The sequence below is a fragment of the Psammomys obesus genome, unplaced genomic scaffold, assembly GCF_907164565.1.
Source record: "Psammomys obesus unplaced genomic scaffold, mPsaObe1.curated_primary_1811, whole genome shotgun sequence".
Classification (NCBI taxonomy): Eukaryota; Metazoa; Chordata; class Mammalia; order Rodentia; family Muridae; genus Psammomys; species Psammomys obesus.
Window position 1 is genome coordinate 12,261,515 of NW_026585987.1, and position 16,273 is coordinate 12,277,787.

At 38.8% G+C, this 16,273-nt stretch overlaps 1 protein-coding gene across 1 annotated transcript in view; it reads left to right on the top strand.

Moving 5' to 3' along the window:
* The first annotated feature begins 2,510 nt into the window (after positions 1 to 2,510).
* Ccdc152 (coiled-coil domain containing 152) overlaps positions 2,511 to 16,273 on the top strand; it is a 28,188-nt gene continuing 14,425 nt past the window's right edge. Inside the window, exons 1-4 of the mRNA XM_055601061.1 lie at positions 2,511 to 2,597; positions 5,903 to 6,008; positions 13,052 to 13,120; positions 15,159 to 15,223. Of these exons, the coding sequence (XP_055457036.1) occupies positions 2,511 to 2,597; positions 5,903 to 6,008; positions 13,052 to 13,120; positions 15,159 to 15,223 (327 nt within the window). The remainder of the gene's footprint in view (positions 2,598 to 5,902; positions 6,009 to 13,051; positions 13,121 to 15,158; positions 15,224 to 16,273) is intronic.

The window sequence follows — 16,273 nt, forward strand, 5'->3', positions numbered from 1 at the left end:
CACACACACACACACACACACACACACACACACACACACACACACACGAAAGCATCTAGGAGGCAGTAAATGCTGAAGGGACCTAGGCTGGCCTGTGGCAGGGTCGCTAGGATGGTGCAGAGAGGACAAGAGAATGGCGGACCCATAGTTGAGGGATCCTGCTTCCCACCCGGACGAGGACAGCAATCTGGAATGGTCCGACCATCGGCACCCAGAGGACTTGGCGGGAGACTGAAGTCGCGCTTTGGCAGTAGGTACGTTCCAAACTCTTCATGAGAGATTAAAATTCCATTTCCCGTAGATTCTTTTCCTTACACCTCCTCGAACTGTCCTGGGTTCCTACAGTTTTAACCTATCCGCTCTTTTCACAACCGCGGCCCTCGCCCACACCCATGCATGTCTGTTGGTCCCTGAGGAAACTGGAATGCCATGGTGGAGCTCAGAAGAAAGAAAAAGCAACCAGAGCCCCCTTCCTGGCACATACAAGGACGGGCCAGGGCCCGACTGAGTAAGGTTTCCAAGAAGGCAAGCTCTGGGACTCAAGCCAAAGAAAGAAATGGTTTCTTTCTTGCTTGCCTGTGGACTTGGTGGATACTGAGCCTGGAAAGTCGTAATCACTCAGCAGAGTAAGCCTACAAGCACTGAACCACTAACTTGTCACCTGTTTTCACTGGGCGAGACCAAATTTGTTGAAGAATCTGGACCTAGGAAATTGGCGGGGGTGGGAGCAAGCAAGATGGCCTTTAAGGCCCTGCGGGCCGGTGGGGGTAGGGGGTGGGGGGTGGGAAGGTTGTGTGAACTTGCCTTTAATAAACCCAGCACTCTGGAGGCAGAGGCAGGCGGATCTCTGTGAGTTGAAGGCCAGGCTGATGTACACAGTAAGTACCAGGACAGCCAAGGTTATACTGAGAAACCCTGTCTGGAAAATCCAAGGGGGAGAAAAACCATCTAGAAATGAATGTGATAGAGAGATAGCAAAAAATAGTAAGTGGAATATTAATGTTAAGGTTTTTGTTTGTTTTGTGATGGGAAACACCTACCCAGTACTCACCTGCCTGCCTCTCTCTCTCCTCTCTCTCTCTCTCTTACACACACACACACACACACACACACACACACACACACACACACACAAAGGCTTGCCAAGCAATCACACTTCCACTGAGTAGCATCCTCAACTATAGTTACAGGAATGTGTGTATATGTTCTGTGAGCTCCATAAAGAAGAAAATCTGAGAAGATGCAAGCTCAAACTAAAAAGCATTTAGTTCAGGAATCTAGTTCTGAGACAGAAATAGTTTTTTTAATTATTTAAATTTTAGAAACTAGAAAGAAAAAACTTTAGGGAAAGATTTTTAAATAATTCAGATTATCTTCTAGTTTAAGTAACAATATCAGCTAGTTATTTTAACTTTGCTCAACAAAGAATTTATCTTATTTATCATGGAAGTCCATTATAATTATTTTCTAATGTAATCAAGTTTTTTACTAAAGAATTTTAAATATAATATTACAATATGGGATTAGTAGTATTTCACTAAACTGAAAATATATAATCAAAAATCAGATTTCAAAATCATTAAAAACTGCAAATATCAAGTAACATAAAAGAGAAGAAAATAGAATTTCTTAATGGAGTAACATCCAGTTTGACAGCAATGTGACCACCAAAAAAGTATTTTGAGTAACTGCTTCATAATGTCATTGACTATTTACTTTAGACCATTTCACATCTAATACATTGGCTTGTGGTCTTTTTCCAAATCTAAATTTTCTGAGTTTCAAATTTATATTCACCACTTTTTTTACATGAGAAATGTCTAATGAAAGGATATCATATTTAATGTTGTATTAATCTTGATTCTATTAAAACAGCGTCTTACTCCCACACTCAAATGCTGCCTACATTCCATGTCTCCATCCTGAGTGGATGAGTTCACCTGAAGAATTTCTATGAGTGGTTCCATAGGGTTAAAACTTTGAAATAAATAAAATATTTGGAATTTAAAAAAGTAAAACTTTGCCTTTATTTCAGCTGTTAGCTATTACTAAAAATTATATCCCCTCAAAATGGAAAAGCAAAATATAAAACACAAGCAGGCTAACAGATATTTATGGCATAACAGTTAACAATCATGTTTAGCATATTAAGTGAGAATATTTACACTTGAAAGCCAGGCCACAGATTGAGTAATGCATCAGTTCCAGCCATGATGATAGGCAGAGATGAATGTTAGGCAGTGGCAGTATTAAATTTTATTAAATATTGGATGCAAACAACTCCTGTACATGCACACATTTTAGATGTGTTTAGAGAAAACTGGCAGAAGTAGAGATGGTAGAGATTAAAGAAAACAATGCATTTAACTGCTGCTAATCCTGAGAATAAGAAAAGTTCTCCAAGTAAATGGAGCTCAGAGCACAGTTTCTTTAGTACTTGAATTATGATCAATGTTGTAATGCTGTGGGTCTTTCTTACTTAGTATTGTCTACTCTTCATTGTTTCAGGCATGGATCAAAGCAGTGATGGAACTGTGAAGAAGATTAGCAATGTAAATCTTGACAAACTTATAGATGATTTCTCACAGATAGAAAAGGTATGTAAAGACATAGGATAGCAAATGGCCATAGGGAAGCAAAAATGTATTTGTCAACGAGAGAAACTTGGAAAAACTGAGAAAAAGAAAAATTCATTAAAAAAAAAAAGTGAGCCAGGACTAGAGAAATTGTCCAGTGGTTAGGAGCACTGGAAGCTCTTACAGAAGACTAGAACTTAGTTCCCAGCACCCACTTGGCAGCTCATGGCTGTCTGTAATTCCAGTTCCAGAAGATGCAGCACCCTCCTCTGGCCTCTCTGGGCAATATACGTTCATGGTGCAGTTAGATGTAGACAAAACACTCACATGCGTAAAATAAAAATAAATAAAAGTTTTAATTTTAAAAATATAATGGGCAGGGTCTACATTTGATTCCATGAGGGGCTGTTAACTTACTGGAGACTGAAATTTTAACTTGGGTTTTTTATTGTTTGATTATTTCTGTAGGCTGTATGTCTTTGTAAATACTGCTAAACTTGGTATGTTTTACTCCTTAAACATGAATTTTAACTATGTTAGCTAAATAATAAAGGTGTGGCCAGGCATGGTGGTGCATGTTATTAATCCCAGCACTCTGGGGGCAGAGCGTGGTCAAGCTCTGAATTGCAAGAACAGCCTGATCTACAGTGGTCCAGGATAATCAGGGCGGCACAGAGAAACCCTGTCTCAAGATGAGGGCTGAGAGTTTATGGAATGCAGATTTATTGTCCCAAATTTTCAAAGAACAATAGCTACGAATTTGAAAACACCAATAAACTCACCTTTTTTCATTGTATGTTATTAATATATCATTGTTGTTGAATCAACATGTTTTAATTTTTTTTAAATGAGCCAGATTTGAATAATGAAAATATATATTTTGCTAAACCTTTTCCTGTATTTTTACAATTTTACTATTTTATTCTCTCTTTGACAATTTAATGCATGTATTCAGTGCTTCTTGATCATATTCAGCCCAAATCACTCCCTTCCCCCTACTTCCCCTTCTCACCTTTTCATCAGCATCCTTCTTCCCTTTTTCTTCTTCTTTAATAGCTCACTGGGTGCAGCCAGTGTTTCCTGCATGCTTGGGCATACAAGGCTACCCACCAGAATACTGTCTACCTACCAGCAGCCACATGCACCCCAAGAGAGTAACACCTGTCACCAGTGGTCAGTTGCCAGAAGCTCCTCAACTAGAGATAGAGCCCCATGAGCCCTTTTTGACTCATACTGCAATCAATACTCTGGCTTGATCTTGTACAGGCCAAGGCTGCTGGGAGTCCATGAGTACAACAGCCATGTCCTGGCCAGAAAATAGTGTTTCACAGCACTCTTCCTCATCCTCTGGCTCTTATATTCTTTCTACCTACTCTTCCACAATTCCCTTTCTCACTTTAACTTATTCCTAATATATGAAAATGTTCCTAGGGCAAGGAAAAATATTGATTTTATTTAATTAATCAATTTACAGCTCCCTCCCTCCTTCCCTTCCAGTCCCACCTTCACATCCCTTTTTCCCCCTTTTCCCCTTCTCCCCTCCCAGTTTTCCTCAGAGAAGGGAAACCTCTCCCCATAGGTACCAACCCCCTCTAGCACATCAAGTAGCAGCAGAACTAAGCACTTCCTCTCCCACTGAGGCCAGAGAAGGGAACCCAGCTATAAGAAAGGAATCCAAAGGCAGGCATCAGAGTCAGAGACAATCCCTGCTCCAGTTGTTAGGGGACAAACATGAAGAACAAGGGGTCAAGGATACAACAAGAAGACCTACAGAGTAAAATATCCTGAGCCCATGAGGGCTTAGAGAGACTGAACCACCAACCAAAGAGCATTTATGAGCTGGGCCTAGGCCCCCTACATATATGTAGCAGATGTGCAAGTGGAGTGGTTTTGTGTTTCAATCTTCTACCATATGACTAATTATAATATAGAACATGGATGTACTTAGTTTTTTTCCTATTCTACCTAGTTTCTTTTCCTTCTCTTTGCCTGAAACTTAACAAATAAATCTCTAGTCCAGAAATTAATATAGCAACAGGGAAAATAAATAAGTACTCCTATGAGAAAGGAATTTTTAATTTTTTTTCATTTGATATGATATTTTTAATTAAAAATTAAAATTTTGATTTGCTAGTATGATATTTAGAAAGTTACCTCTTAGATACATAAGTGATAATACAAAGTAAGTGCCTGAAGATAAAAATGGGGATATGGATAGAGGTACAGAAAACGTAAGACTGATGGTAAGTTGATTCACTTGAATACAAGGAAGCTTATTGTACTGTTTACAGAGATAACAAAGAAACATGTTCAAATGCTTTTTTTATTGTCTGTAATAGAAAAACTAGAAGCAATAAAAATTTCTCTAATAGTTTCAAAAATAAAACTCAGAATAGCTATAAAAAGGATTCAGAAGATCTGTGACTGTGACATTGTTTCCCAGAAAATAATGCTAAATAAAGCAGTTATAGTGCAGAACAGAATAAATAGCATAGTCACGTCATCATACAGTAGTCTGGAAACAAATACAAGGAATTGTTTGGTGTCTGTTGGCTTAGGTCCCTGCTGGACACAGACTCCTGGGCTCAGGGGCCCCTCCTGCATCAGTCTCCAGAGTTGCTGACTGTAGGCATCTACCATTGTAAGCAATAAACGCCTGTGATTAACATGAGACTAAAAGTTGAATAATTGAAAGAAAGGTGCTCAGGTCATTTTTTTCTTGTTTATAACAGGCCGATTTAATATTTTACCATGCTCCTCCCCGTGTGTGTGTGTGTGTGTGTGTGTGTGTGTGTGTGTGTGTGAGTGTTTGTGTGTGTGTTTGAGTATGTAGTATAGTATTTTGCTGGAACCAAAACCCAACAGGTCCCATGAATATTAACAAAGCACTTTATCTCTGGATTGCATTCCCAGCCCTACCATGTTACTTTTAAAATAGAAAATAAATCAGAAAGCCATGCTAATGTAATTAGGGTGATCACTGCATGGCTGACATTATACCCTACATGTGTAACCTACCTTAAGTGCACATGAAACTTCTAGACTGCTGTCTTGTTGAACTCTTTTTAGTATAGCTCCAAAATATGTGAAAAAAAAAAAAAACTCGAATGAAGGCAGTTAAGTTTTCTACCAGGTTCTGCCCAAATAAGAAATGACAAATTGAAGGCTCAGTATTGTATAGTTTATTTGAAATTATATCCCAAGTTCAGTTCTTAGACTTTCAGATGTTAAATGGTTTGTGTTCTCTTTTGTTTTCATATTCTTAACAGAAGAATCAAAATAGTATTGTTGACTTTGTGATAACATGTACCCAATTTCTTCTGTAGAAAATGATAGAAACTGTTGGAAAGAACAACCTTCTGGATATTCAGCTGGAAAAGACTAACAGTTTATTAAAGATAATGCAAACAAGAGAGACCACAATAAAAGAAGGTCAGTTATTGCTGCCTAAAGAAACATTAATCTAAGGAGGGTGCTCACTATGGTGGCTGACACTTTTCCCTGCATGTATAACCTACCATAAGTGTATGTAGAACTTTCCAGACTGTTTGTCTCATGATACCTTTTTAGTATAGGCATGAAAACATAGAATGAAGGAAACTAATTCTTCTGCCAGACACAGCTCATGCAGAAAATGGCAAATTGAAGCCTTAGTACATAATCTGTAAAACCATATGGGGCAAAACTTGATTTCCTACTAGATAAATGAAAGGTGGGTCACCAGTTTTAAGAGTTAAAAATGAGCTGGCAAAGTGGCTCAGAGTGTAAAGGTGCCTGTAGCTAACCAAGTCTGATAACCTGAGTTTGATCCACATAGTGGGAAAAGAGCATCAGCTACCCAAAACTGTCCTCTGACCTCTGACTTACACATGCCACTCATGTACACGCACAGACACACACACACACACACACACGCACAGAGAGAGAGAGAGAGAGAGAGGGAGAAAGTGGTGAAATGTAGGAACATTTTTAAGTGAAACTATGCATATATTTTTGTTTTTTTTATTTTTTATTTGTTACTTCTTTTCTTTTTTGATATTACAATAATATAATTTCCCCCTCACCTATATCCTTGCTTTCTTCCAAATTCATGGCCTCTTTTTTTATTAATTGTTGTTATATAAATATATGTATATGTGTATGCATATAAATTCCCCAATACAACCTGCTTAGTCTGTATAATATTACTTGTATGTATTTCTTCAGAGCTGACAATTTAGCATGTATATTTTCTTCCTGTGTCTACTGACAGGCTCTAAGTAGCAATGATCCAGTGTCCAGATCTTATCTTTTTTTTTTTAATTTTATTTTTCTTTTTAGTTACATTTTGTTAACTCTGGGTCCCAGCTGTATCCCGCTCCCTTATTCCCTCCCCAACCCCGCACTCCCTCCCTGGTCTCCTCCCTGCCCCTTTTCAAGTCCACTGATAGGGGAGGACCTCCTCCCCTTTCATTTGACCCTGTTTTATCAGGTATCTTCAGGGCTGGCTGCAAAGTCCTCCTCTGTGGCCTAACAGACTGCTCCTCCCCGGGGGGGGGGGGGGTGTCAAACAGCCTGCCCTTGAGATCCTGTTAGAAATAGTCCGTGTTCCCCTTACTTTGGAAAACTACTTGGTTACTGAGCTACCACGGGCCACATCCGAGCAGAAGTTCTAGGTTATATCCATAGATGGTCCTTGGTTGAGTGTCAGTCTCAGAAAAGACCCTGTGCCCGGATATATTTGGTCCTTGTAGAGCTCCTATCCTTTCTATATCATACTAACTTCCCTTCTTTCATATGATTCCCTGCACTCTGCCGAGGGTTTGGTTATGAGTCTTAGTGTCTGCTTTGAAACACTGCTAGGTAGAGTCTTTCAGATGCCTTTTGTGGTAGACTCCTGTCATAAGTTCAATGCACATCCCATTTGTCTTTCTAAATGAGGATTAATCACCTTCGCCTGTGTCCACTTTCTTGATTATCTTCTTTAGGTGTGTAGATTTCATTATGTTTATCATATCTTGTAGGTCTATACCTCATTAGCCATTAGGGAAATGCAAATCAAAACGACCCTGAGATTTCACCTTACACCCATCAGAATGGCCAAGATGAAAAACTCAAGTGATAACACATGCTGGAGAGGTTGTGGAGAAAAGGGAACCCTCCTCCATTGCTGGTGGGAATGTAAACTGGTACAACCACTTTGGAAGTCAATCTGGCGCTTTCTCAGACAACTAGGAGTAGTGCTACCTCAAGACCCAGCTATACCACTCCTAGGTATATACCCAAAATTTGCTCAAGTACACAACAAGGACATTTGTTCAACCATGTTCGTAGCAGCTTTATTTGTAATAGCCAGAACTTGGAAACAACCCAGATGTCCATCAATGGAGGAATGGATACAGAAATTGTGGTATTTTTACACAATGGAATACTACTCAGCAATCAAAAAGGAGGAAATCATGTAACTTGCAGGCAAGTGGTGGGATCTAGAAAAGATCATTCTGAGTGAAGTATCCCAGAAGGAGAAAGACAAACATGGTATATACTCGTTTATATAGACCTACAAGATATGATAAACAGATCTTATCTTCTAATATCTTTCTCTAATAAAAAGAACTGGGTTATTATAGGATTAGGATTAAACTTATAAGACTGAACTATCTGGTATTGTCACAAGAAAGATAATACTCAAACAGAAAAAATAGTCAGGTGTGATGTTACATTACAGAATTTCAGCACTCAAGAGGCAGAAGGAGGATTAGGAGTTCAGTCCAACTTGGGGTAGAGAGAGAGAGCCTTTCTCATCTGAAAAGTATTTTTTAAAGAGACAGAAAAGAAAAATATAAACCCATAATGATGTAGTTTGTCAAAAACACTCAGAAACTGACTGGAAGATATCTCAATGACCAAAACTGGGATGGTTTCAGTAACTGTAACAGTGTTGAATTATACCCATAATGCAAAACAAATAACCTTAATCCACTTTTATAAAAAAAATAATAAATTAAGAAGAAACAGATCCCCCATGTGGCAGAATTCCAAGTGCCTCAGGTAGATAATTTGTTCTCAGATTGGTAGAGCATGACTGTGCACACTGGTGAAGTGCTGACCAAGTAAAGTAAATTTCTGTAGGGACGCACACAGCACAGCAAGGTGGAGTATGTAAATTACATGGCGCTGAACTGGGCAAATTCTCCCTCAACCAGAAGATCAGTGACATAAAAAAAAGGATACTATATTAGCAGTAAATACCTTTGATGTGGTATGATGTGATGAAAATGACACTTTTCTAAACTTTCTCCCCATTTCTACAACCCCACTGTCATCATGAGAAAACACCACACAAATTCCCACAAAATGACATGATAAAATATCTGACCATTATTTCACAAGATTATCAAGGTCATCAAAATCAAAGAAACAAAACTGTTAGAGCAAAAAATAATAATAATAAGAGAACATGGCAAATGAGTATAAAGTGGTATGGTGGAGAGCCTCCTAGAACAAGCAAAAGAAGTAAGCATGGAAAATGGATAAAGTGTGAATAATGTATCAGTATTGGTTCATTAGTTGTAACATATACCATTCTAGTGTAGAGTATTAATAATAGGCGTTATAGGATAGGTGCTATAGGCTATACATATTATATACATGTGTGTGTGCATAATCTTTGGATTTTTTTCTGTACATCTGAAATTTTCTGTGTGCCAAAATCATAAAAGAAAATATTTAGATTAAATTTGTTAATTGGTAGACATTTTTGGAAGAGTTTTAAATATACAGAGAAAAATGAATGCAAGTATAGAAAGATCCCACATAGTCTGTTTCTCCCAGTTTCCCTGTCATCAACACCTTTTATTTGCTACAGCCCCTGAGGAAATATTGAATTGATGGATATTTAGTTAGAATTCAAAGTATACTTAGACCCATTCCTTGTGTTGCTCATTCTCTGGGTTTTGGTAAGTGTGCAGCGGCACACATCTACCACTATAGTGTCAAAGCACACTAGTTCCACTGCCCTAAAAGATTCCCAGTGCTCTCTGCTCCTTCAACCTCCCTTCCTCTCATCCCTCTGGATGTTTGATCATCACTGGTCATTTTACTGTGTATAGTTCTTCATTTTGCAAATAGTCATATAGTTGGACTCACATAATATGCCACTTCTTCAAAGTGACTTCTTTGACTTGGCATTAAAAGTTCTTCACATTTCTGTGCTCAATAAAAAAATATTTTATTGAATCATGTGGAGGTACGACAGTTTATTTATTCACCTATTGAAAGATTCTTTCTCATCCAAATTTAGCTGTTATGAATATGGCTGATATAGTTATTTTTGTACAGTTTTTGTGTAGCCTCTTGAGTAAATACCAAAGAAAGTAAATTTTGGATCACATTGTAAGAGTGATCAAGATAGTGATAATATTACTGTTTGAAGACTAAGTACTAGTAGAATCTTTTATATGTAACTATCTTTCCATTACTGTAACAAACACCTGGGCGAAATCAACCTAAAAAGAAGAAAATTTCACTTGAACTTAGAGTTTTGGACTGTGCAGTCCATGAATGTGTGACGCCATTGCTTTGGGCCTGGCGCAGCACATGATGGTGTGACACAGCAGAGATGGCCCGAATGCCTCATGACTGGATGTGAAATGGAGGAAGAGAACTGGCTCCCATGATTCCCTTTGAAGGCATGCATCAGTGACCTAACTTTTTGCTAGATTCTGTTTCTTAAAGCCTCCCAGTGTGTCCATGAGCTAAGAGCCAAACCTTCAGCCTATGAGCAATGCTTTAATTTCATCTAATTATTTCAAACTACTCTATGAAATATTTACTAATACATAAATTGATAATGCTAGATCCTAAATTTGCATTAAAATCATTATTGGTGTGCTAAATTATTAAGAAATAGCTTAATAATCAAGAAATATTTAATAGGACAGCATAATAAATTTTGGAAGAAAAGATAATATAATTAAAGTTTGCAAAGACAAAGAAAAGCTTTTACTTTAGTACATTCAATGGTATCCTAGTTAATGAAGAATTCCTTATGTAGATAATTCTAATGTAAAAGAAAAATGTGGTGAGCCTGCCATCTTGTGTTCACATTTTTAAACTACTTTAAAAAAAAAAAAAAAAAAAAAAAAAAAAAACCTCCAGTATGCAGAGTATCAAGGGGATCTTCATCTGATAATTACTGAGGGAACTTCAGCTACCTTATGTCACTAATTGGTAGATTCTGTAAGTGGTGTTTTCATTACAATAAGAACAAGTAATGAGAGAACACATCTCTCTTATTATAACATCTAGCCCAGTAATGTATGAGAAGCAAGTTATTAGCTAATGCCTATCAAGCAAATGTAATTTAACCAGTATTCAGTTTCTGGGAAAGAACAACATAAAGAAGAAAGGGTATAATGGAGATCTTTGTATGGGTGGATGGTGGGGACAGAAGAGGGAGTGGAAAAGACTGAAAGGTCCCAAAAGTAGAACCTGGTGCTGGTCATAAGACTTTGAACTTTTGTAAAATACTTTGACTTTCATCATCATGATTGAAGCAAATATTTTGCGTTGTTTCTAAAGCCACTGGCACCAAGGTACTGATGCCTTGTAACACTTTTCTGGGTTGCTAATCCTTTCATAGAGCTCCTCTTGCCCAGGATTTAGTTATGAGTACCAAGAGAACATATTTCTCAGCAGTAAAAGAAAGGCCTCATCCTATAACTTCTCAGCAGCTGTGGCCCTCCACCTTGAACAAACCTACTGTGGCTTGACTCCCTTTTCTTAGAATGTGCTTTCCCAGAAGAGTTGCAAGGAAACCATTTTGTGATCCTCAGGCATGTCCAGATCTGAAGACATTGCTAGGGCACATGGGGGAAGGTCTCTCCTGAACTGTGCCTTAGAAAACTCTTACTAAGTGTTCAGATTCATTTCACACACACAAAAAAAAGGTGGTTTTAAAGTACTTACTGTATGTGCTGGCTAGTTGACACAAGCTGAAGTCATCAGGAAGAGGGGAGCTTGTTGGGAGGTGGTAGTGCTCACCCTTAATCCCAGCACTCTAGAGACAGAGGCTGGCAGATCTCTGAGTTTGAGGCTAGTCTGGTCTACAGATCAAGTTCCAGAACTGCAAGAACTACACAGAGAAACCCGGTCTCCCTTAATACAAGGGCCATACAGATGTCTGTGGTCTATGCCACTGCATAAAAGCTATGTTGATATATGTGGGTCATGCTGCCACAGGGACCATGTTAATGTGAGTGACCTATGCAGCCACTTGAGACCATTTTGATCTCTATGGTCTGTGATGCTGACAAGGACTATGTCTGGCTTCATAGTCCTACTGCAGCCAGGGACTGTGTTGATGTCCATGGCCCATGTTGCCACCAAAGGCCATGCAGATATCTGTGGTCTGTGCTGCCACCTGACTCTACGTTGGTGTCCATGGGTTGTTCTGGGGGCTATGGTGGTATCTGTGGCCCATGCTGTGGCAGAGAGCCATGTCAATGTCCATAGTCTATACTGCCATGGAAGACCATGCTGAGGTCAGTGGCACATGCTGATTCTAGAGACAATGTCGATATCCACGCTTGGTACTCCCACTGTAAAGGACAAGGAAGCTACTTTTGCAGTGGCATCAATGACTGCAGACTCAGGGTTGATAAAGAGGGACATAGAAGGCTTCGGTGACAACCCCCTAACCCCACTCCACCCTACACCCCCCTCCCAAAAGTAACAACCTAGTCAGGAAAGCATCAAAGGACACTCTTTAAAAGTGTGGTAAGGAGACTGAAGTATAGCTCTCAATGGTTGATGGCTTCCAAAGGGCCTGCAGATGGGAAAAGACTCTTTTTCTAGAAGGGGCTGGCTACAGTGAGTTCTTTCTTCTTTGTTGTCTTCATTTTCTTATTTTTTTTTCTTCTTCTCCCTCCTCCTCTTTCTTTCTCCTTCTTTTTCCTTCTCCTCCTCCTTTTTTTCTTCTTCAGCGCAGGGAGGCCATAGGCTGGGGCAGACCTGGGAGGACTTGGAAGTAAATGGGATGGGGTACATGATGTGAAATTCCCAAATAATCAATAAAAATATTATCTAGAGAAAGAGAGAGCCCCATTTGAGAAAATGATTCAGGAATAATATCAGGCTGTGCACACGCCTGTAGTGTGTAGTGCATTTTCTTAATTAGTAATCAATGGGGGAGGGCCCTACCCATTGTGGGTAGCACCACACCTGGGCTTGTGGCCCAGGGTTCTGTAAGAAAGCAAGCTGAGCAAGCCATGGGAAACAAGCCAGTAAGCAGCACTTCTCCATGGCTTCTTCATCAGCTCTTGCCTTCATGTTTCATCACAGGAATAGTAACCCTAAGTAAAACACCATATATTGTAATTTACCTTGAGATGTCTGGTTGCTTTATTAAGATCACATAATTTTCGGTTAAATATCATTTTTGTTTCAATTCTTTCAATCAAGATTTTCAAATAAATGTATCTTTTATGTCTTAGAATGTACTACTCTTCATACTTTGATAAAAGGGCTACAACAAACTATACACTATCAACACAATTTGAAAGGTAAGTTAGGGGGAATCATTTTTTTCCTTTTTTTTTATTAATTACACTTTATTCATTTTGTATCCCCTCATAAGCCCCTCCCTCCTCCCTTCCCGATCCCACCCTCCCTCCCCTTTCTGCATGCATGCCACTCCCCAAGTCCACTGATAGGGGAGGTTCTCTTCTCCTTTCTGATCTTAGTCTATCAATTCTCATCAAGAGTGGCTGCATCTACTGTGGCCTGGTAAGGCTGCTCCCCCCTCAGGGGGAAGTGATCAAAGAGCAGGCCAATCAGATTATGTCAGAGGCAGTCCCTCTTCCCATTACTATGTAACCCACATGGACACTGAACTGCCATGGGCTACATCTGTGCAGGGGTTCTAGGTTATCTCCATGAATAGTCCTTGGTTGGAGTATGAGTCTCTGGGAAGTTCCCTGTGTTCAAATTATCTTGTTCTGTTGCTCTGCTTGTGGAGTTCCCATCCCCTCCAGCTCTTACTATTTCCCACTTCTTACATAAAATTCTATTCACTCTGCCCATCAGTTGTCCATCAGGCTCAGCATCTGCTTTGACAGTCTATACTGCAGAGGCTTTCAGAGGCCCTCTGTGGCAGGTTCCAAGGTTGTTTCCTGTTTTCTTCTGGCTTTCAGAGGCCCTCTGTAGCAGGTTCCAAGGTTGTTTCCTATTTTCTTTTTCTCCTGATGTCCATCCTCTTTGCCTTTCAGGATGGGGATTGAACATTTTAGTTAGGGTCCTCTCTTTTGCTTAGTTTGTTTAGATGTACAGATTTTAGTGGGTTTATTCTATGTTGTATGTTTATATGAGTGAGTATATACCCTGCATGTCTTTTTGCTTCTGGGACAACTCACTCAGGATGATCCTTTCCTACCAGCAATACCAAAACACCTTGTATTTTGTGACAGGGTCTTTCAGTGATGTGGAGTTTGCCAAGTAGGTCAGGCTAGCAGTCCCTGAATGAGCCCTAAGGACTATCACCTGTCTCTGTCTCTCATCAGTGCTGGTTTTTTAATGGGTACCAACACTCCCGTCTTTCTTTTATCTTTTCTCTCTCTCTCCATCCCCTTCCCTCCCTTCCTTTCCTTCTTCCTTTCTTATTTTAAGCATGGTTTCTACAATGTGTACTCATGTAAGCAATTTATTCAATCCCCTTCCAGGCCCGAAACTATGCTTTTAAAAATAGACTTTCAACCAAAATTAATAAAAAGAGATGGGGAAGGACACTTCATACTCATCAAGGGAAAATTCCACCAGGAAGACATCACAATCCTGAACATCTATGCCCCAAATACAAGAGCACCCACATTTGTAAAAGAAACATTGATAAAATTTAAACCACATATAGATCCCCACACACTAATAGTGGGAGACTTCAACACCCCACTCTCAACAAAGGACAGGTCAACAAAACAGAAATTAAACAAAGAATATCTCTGACAGAGGTCATGAACCAAATGGACCTCACAGACATTTACAGAACTTTACACCCAAACACAAAAAGAATTTACCTTCTTCTCAGCACCTCATGGAACCTTCTCCAAAATAGACCATATAGTTGGTCACAAAGCAAGCCTCAACAGATACAAGAAGATTGAAATAATCGCCTTTACTATGTTTAGATATGTGCCTTGTATCCCTGATCTCTCCAATACTTTAAACATGAATGGATGTTGGATTTTGTCAAATGCTTTTTCAGCATCTAGGGAGATTATCATGAGGTTTTTTTCTTTCAGTTTGTTAATATGGTGGATCACATTGATGGATTTCCATATATTGAACCACCCCTGCATACCTGGGATGAAGCCTACTTGGTCATGGTGGATGATATCTTTGATGTGTTCTTGTATTCGGTTTGCGAGTATTTTGTTGAGTATTTTTGCATCAATATTCATAAGGGAGATTGGTCTGAAATTCTCTTTCTTTGTTGAGTCTTTGTGAGTTTTAGGTACCATGCAAGAACAGAAACTTAACTGTTACAGATACTACCACATTAATTTTAAGTGCTATTTAGTAATATATTCTTTGATTATTTGTACACAGATGAAAATGAACAACAAAAAAGAAATGTTGATTTTATGAAGGAGAAGTTAAAATCTCATGAGCAGGTGAGTTATATGCTATTGTATTCTGCTAAACTCTTGAAAAGCATTTATTTATTCAAATAGCAAGTGATTTTAATTAATAAATATCACCAAAAATTGTGTAAATGTAGTATACATATATGTGTTATGTGTAAAAATCTTTAATAAATGAACAGTAACTTTTGCAAATTCTAGTCTTTTTTTGCAAAACATAATGTACTAATATTACTTAAACACTGTTTCTTTCTACCAGGAAGAGATGCAATTATTTTGCTGCATGTTTTTTTAGTTGTGCTGATAGACTTACTTTAGAGCATATTCTGATAGTTAATATTTTTAATTATTTTACTATAAAAGAAATGAATCTGTGTTCTTTATGCTTTGAGTAATCATTGTACCATTCAAATAATGGGAGACTTTATGTAGAGCACAAATTAGTTCCTCCCAAGGGCCATTGATAATATACTACAGTTTCTTATCTCCCTCAGGAGCAGTGTAGTGAAAGCAATTGCAGAACATATAACACAGTGCCTCAAAAATACAAAAGACAAAATAAATGCCAATACCTATCCCTCTACCCTTTGAGGAGGTTTGTTGTACCACATTTGGCTCATTGTCAAGAGCCAACATACCAAGTTCAAAGATCTCCAAAACTCAAGCTGAGTTTGTACATCCTTAGCTTGAAGGATCTTCTTGAAAGTTGACAAGTTCCTGTGTGAGGAGCTCTTGAGGAAACACTAGCTTATTCTATTGCCCAACCTGGGACTTCTGTCTGAGTAATCCTTATCAGTAAGAAAAAGCATGTTGCCTGTAATTTTGGAGGATTTATCCTTTTAAAATTAATTCATTTATTATTATTTATTACAATTTATTCACTTTGTATCCTGGTTGTAGACCCTCTTGTCTCCTTCCAGTCCCACCCACCCTCTGTCTTTTCCCCCTATGCTCCTCCCCTATTCCACTGATAAGAAGGACCTCCTCCCCTTCCATCTGACCCTAGCCTATCAGGTCTCATCAGGGCTGGCGGCATCCAGACAGTCCATGTACCCCTTAATAGGGAACCCACTTGAAAAC